This window comes from Schistosoma mansoni, chromosome W, assembly GCF_000237925.1.
Source record: "Schistosoma mansoni strain Puerto Rico chromosome W, complete genome".
NCBI classification, from domain to species: domain Eukaryota; kingdom Metazoa; phylum Platyhelminthes; class Trematoda; order Strigeidida; family Schistosomatidae; genus Schistosoma; species Schistosoma mansoni.
In genome coordinates, this window is record NC_031502.1 from 7,819,622 (window position 1) to 7,825,218 (window position 5,597).

The 5,597-nt window shown below is 37.1% G+C and overlaps 1 protein-coding gene across 2 annotated transcripts; it reads right to left on the reverse strand.

The window, feature by feature from the left end:
• Positions 1-707: 707 nt before the first annotated feature.
• On the reverse strand, positions 708-1,876 carry Smp_007450.1 (hypothetical protein; the record flags this gene model as incomplete). Of its 2 annotated transcripts, none has more annotated exons than XM_018800093.1 (4): positions 1,722-1,876; positions 1,395-1,547; positions 1,203-1,365; positions 708-1,160 (listed from the first exon to the last, which is right to left on the reverse strand). In XM_018800093.1, the coding sequence occupies exons 1-4, from the start codon at positions 1,807-1,809 to the stop codon at positions 1,103-1,105; spliced, it is 462 nt and encodes a 153-aa protein (XP_018653942.1). In that variant the 5' UTR covers positions 1,810-1,876. The 2 variants fall into 2 exon arrangements, with proteins under 2 accessions (XP_018653942.1, XP_018653941.1); XM_018800094.1 differs by having other exon boundaries at positions 1,103-1,160; positions 1,593-1,789.
• Positions 1,877-5,597: the final 3,721 nt, after the last annotated feature.

Here is a 5,597-nt window from a genome sequence, read left to right on the forward strand (position 1 = left end):
GTAATTCCGACTAGTAATGTGCTTAACTGGACAAAAACAAAACCTATACATATGGACTTATACGATCGAAAATTAGATAAGCAGCGAATAAATTATTTAGAATGAGTTTTCAGAATCAATAACTTTCATATTTGAAGGATATTTAAATGGGAACACAAATTCCTGCGAAGTTCTTAATACATCTTTTGATAAGTGCGAACACATTTTCAAGGCCCATTCGGAGTGACTTTGAAACATTCAACACGTAAGATTTCTAAAATAAGACTCAGGGCCAGTTTTGTGCTTGTATTGAGTTAAACTAATGATATTATTATAAACTTCTACGTATGTAGATAGAACACACTGTTAATCAGTGCCAAGAATATGAATATGATGTAAGCATAACAAATCCTTCTATACATTAAGATATTGACATGATATACATATGTTTGAGCAATTCATGGACTAAAGCATAGAGTCACACTATTAAAGTTGCAAACGAAAGCATGAGAATTCCTCTAATTCTAGGTGTTTATTAGTTTTACGAATTGAAGCGATTTTCAAGATATTAGCTACTTAATGGATCCAAATAGCTTTTACTCATATATATGTACACATGTAGAAGTTAGAACGGAAAATTGTGGAATAACTTAATTGGGACAGTGAAGTTCGTCCGTGGTAAATGACGAAGTCCGTAAAAACTACATATCCAAAAGCACCGTCTGACTGTTAGTGTGAAGTCTTTAATTTTATTGAAAGAAACAGGTTAAGTGAAGTGAAATCAGATCTTTGGGTGCCAAATTCATAATCATTTCTTAAGAATTTTTGTAAAAATAACACATATCTGCAAAAGCAAAGTCAAATGTTGTTACCTTACAACAAGTTTTAACAGCGTACACCCATATCTCGAAATCATCCAAAAACAACTCATTTGTAAGAAGTCAAAAATAAAATATTCACCAAAACAAAATAATGTTATGTTGAAGACTAAAAAACGTCTTGTAGTGAACGGAAAATAACACAAATTGTTTGGACTGTAAATAAATGTACATTACGATATTATTGTTGTACATTGTTACATATTTGATATTTGGTAAGGAAAATTACTTTAGTCAATAACATCCTACCCCCCTGCATTTTCTTTGGCCCATGCATTGTATCCACCAACAAGATTGAGAGGACTAAAAATAATTCATACATATATATTCGCACCAATAACTTACTTCTCATAACCCAAATCCTGAACGATTTTGAGAGCCCGCATACTTCTGACGCCACTTCTACAACTGAAGACTACATTTTTGTCCGCCACATTCGGCTTCTGGAACTTGTACTTCTCTAAGAAACTTTTCTCATCCAGTTTGAAGGCATCCTCGACTTCGCCGACTACAAAATAAAAATACTTTTGCACTTACGTGGAATATTAACAGCATAGGGGATCTTCCCCGTTTGTTCCAACTCGTCAGGTTCTCGAACATCTATCAATTTAAGGTCCTTTGATTTCATCATCTCCTTTAACCTTTTCACATCTATGTCCACCGATTTTTCCGACGTAAACCATCTAGATACTACAAGATAAATTTTCAAGATTTAAGAACTAGTACAACGTTTACAAACAATGCTGCTATTTTTGACATATAAACCAGGAGCAGCAACACGAGAACGGCTAGATACAGTTAGAAAACTTTGCAAGAAAACGGTTCGAAGATGTATGGATCGCATCGCGACACCGATTTACTTACTGTGGTCAAAGGGTCTTATATACGATGCGATCAGAACAGCGACGGTTAGAACCAAAAACCAAATCAAAACACTTCCCCGCCCCATCATATTGACGAAAACAAAAACCTGAGATTGGATGATGCGGGAAATTAAAATAAGAAACCAAATCCATTGCAATTAGCTGTTGCATCGACAAAACAATAATTATACTAGATTTTGTAAATATCAATAAAGTTTTTTTATAGAATTTATCTGTATAGGATAAACATTCTAGGTGCTTCTCGGTATATACTTTCAAGGATATGAAGCCTAATTTAATACTAGGAAAAATGAGTTCATTTCTTTATTTTTTGCGATTAAGGACTTACGTTGTAATTGTCACACCAGATTCTTCATTTCACACACATCTGATGAACGACTGGTCAACGAACAACTGAAGGGATATACAAGAAAAAACAACATCCTCCATGAAGCCCAGAACGACTACAAGTGAGGCAGGTCCTATACGTTCAATCTACTAATAGCATGCGAAAATCAGAAAACCTACTGAGATCATAAGACACCTGTTCATTTATTATTCCTCGAATTCTCAAAAGCCTTTGACATACAACCTCTTATACTTCTCAAGGCGGTTAAAAATACAGGCTTAACTAGCCCATTTATATCCTGGCTCCAGAACTTCCTTCAGAACAGAATGTTTCGTACCCAGATAAGAACGGTGAACATGAGTTGGGAGGTTTCAACATCAGGCTTTCCCCAACGATCAATCCTTGGCCCACTCCTATTCTCGATCATTATTAACAACCTGTCTCATAGAATTGGCTCAGTGGCACTGATATATGCGGACAACTCGAAGATCTAGAGGCCCATAAAAAGCTAAACGTATTCACTTGAGATTCAAAAGGACCTTACAACAATAGAGTAATGAGCAGTAGACAATAGGTTGGAACATAACACGTCGAAATGTGCTGTCATAAACATTCCACCTCATTAGACATACAGGACTTACTTCTTGCATAGAAATTGACTTCCGATTGTTTCCTCAAAGCATGATTACGGACTTGTGACCACACAGAGCTTATAAACCAGCTCAAACTACATTAGGTATGCAGCCACGGCGAACGCAACTCTCCACTTGGTGTGTGGATTATTTGGGGCGATCACCACAGATTTGTCCCAAACACTAATTGAAAAGTACACACGACCCCACCTTGAGATCCACAATGTCACTGCATCCCTCTCTTCAAGAGAAGTATAAATCTCCCAGACTAGGAACAAAAACGGGCAACCAGGTGGCTGATAGGTCTAGAACACGGATCTTACGAGGACACACTACAGCACGTGAATTTGTTGTCGTTGAGCTACATGAGAAAAGGTGATCCGATGATGGCATGCAACATGCTGAGTACGCCAAACCATCTGAACAGTGATTAGCTTTATGAAGAGACTTGATAAGCACGTACTCTCCCACGGAATGCCATCTGCGTGTTAGTCATCATTGACTTGCTTTGTCATTAGTTTTTGTTATTATTCGCATTTTTACAGGGGGCTTTATAGTGGCTGGTATTATGTTAAGCCCATATGGGTTATTTTGGCTTCTGGATAGACTATTTTATCTATTATTCTCAAGACACATACTGACCTTGTTGATTATTCGCTTATTGACCCTGAATGTTCTTATATCATCTTGTGCTAATCGCCCATCCTATTATTTACCTGTCCGCATGTTATTTTTGGTCTAACTATAAGTTATTAGTCATGCTATGTTAAACGATGCAGCTCACTCGCCTTCTCCACTGCGCTTCACTTCGTTTTGCTTCGCTTCTATTTGCTTCGTTTTCCTGGTTGTCCATGAGCGAATGAAATATACTTATTTAAAATTTATTCTCGTATTTTGTTTGTTTAATACGGTTAGGTCGACAAATATATATGAGGCGGCTGTGATGCCTTTTTTGTAACAAATATCAAGTGATTTAGTTGAAATCAGATAAATATCTACTAAAATCCTTCTTGGACGAGATTTATCTGATGCATGTCCCATAAACTCCCACGTTTTTTATTACCGCATAACTAGCAATTTTTATCATCTCCGTTCACTTCTTATTCTTTCATCTCGACATCCTGACGTAATAAGAACTAAATAGATCATTTATTTATTCTTGAAACGACTTGTTTTCTTAACACTTGAGTTGTCACTTTATCATTTTCAAGTGGCAACCAACCAACGCTTTCAGTGATTGTTGATGCTCAGGATAAGGATTTCGCTGGTGCTGTGATCTCTGACCTGGGCAGGTTAGTGAAACGTTTATACACGTCGTTGTCTTCGGTTATAGCTGACCAATGTTTTGGTCTTCGACTCACACATGCTCTAACAATCACTGCTCTTCTGCAGTTTTTAAGGTTGGTTTTCTATAGCCATTTGATGTGTCGATATATTTTTATATTATTGTACTGCTTGAGAAGTCACTGTTTTTCACATTTTGTGTTTAATTTTCAACTATTTTTTGAGAGGTTATTTCTTAGAAGCCATTAAAATGGACCCTTAGATCTTATTAACGCGATCGGCTTCAGTGTCTTTGAAGGCAACATTACAGGTAAAAAAAAGATGGTTCCACAAAAGCTGTACTAATCTTTGACCTACCTCAATTACAGCCTGATGAAAACTAGCTTCTTTTCCGGATATAAATAAAATGCTCCCTGGTAAAGGCGTCTGTTTAATATGGGATGATGAAACTTCTTAACCTAGTGAGGAAATTACGAAATAACGACTCAGTGTCTCCGGTGAATCTGACATCAAGCGAGGATTTTACTTAAACTGACATCGCAAATGTGGCCGGCCTAGCTAAAACTTTCGATTAAGACCCTGAGACTATCATCATCGGCACGTTAGTGGAAGCAAATGCCCGAGAATGCCACAGATGTTCAGGGTTTGATAACGTTTCCGTCTGAAAAATTTTTCGTTTGTAAAACATCAACACAGTTTTGTCAGAATTTATGTATGAATGAGTTCAAAGATATACTTAGGGGTTTGCCCATATGATGGGAATCGTTTGATCTAGGGTGGCTAGTAGTTGCGACAGACATGTAGCACCGCGTATCCACTCGTGATTTAGTGCGAATGTGATAGTGTGCCTTATATCAAGGTGAGTCCAATGAAACTACTGAGGTCATCATCAACGTTGAAGACTTACAGGATATTTTTCATTGGGGATTTATTGACCACTACAGTTCATTTCCATCCCCACTGAGGTAGTGATGACCCTAAGAGGCGACCGGTCGAAGAATAAATCCAACGGGTTTATTGCAAGTGTAATATTGTAAGTGTAATTACGTGTCAAAATACAGTGACATTTGCAGAAAAAAGAGCGGATTCGCGTATATACCATACAAAAGTGTGAAAATTGTTGGCATGAAAGAGAATAATTTAGAATTTTGCATATAAAATATGACATACAAATAAATAAGAGTATTAGATGTAAGCGATCTTTTGTTGTTGAAATTATAATGTAAAAATACCGAAGATAAAACTCAATAGTCGGAAGAGACGAACAGCGAGATGAGACAAGAACCTATACGGTTTCTCATGTGCGAATGTTCAAATGTTCTGAAACTCTAGCCGTTCTTCTGAAGTGCGTTGTTTGAGAGCGTTTAATCGGATAGAAGCGAATTTTCGCCGTGAACGTTACTTATCAAGGATGGCATTGTAATAGTGAAGTACGTACCATTTGATTGGGTTCCCTTCTAGGTAAAAGGCTTCAGGATTTTCCACACCGATTTACCGTATGTCCCATTTTTATCGAGGGCATATTATTTATTCTTGCGACGGAAGACATTTAATGGTGCTTCATTCGCAGTCTCAAGGGTAGAGATTAATGAATCACGACGCACAAAATCGT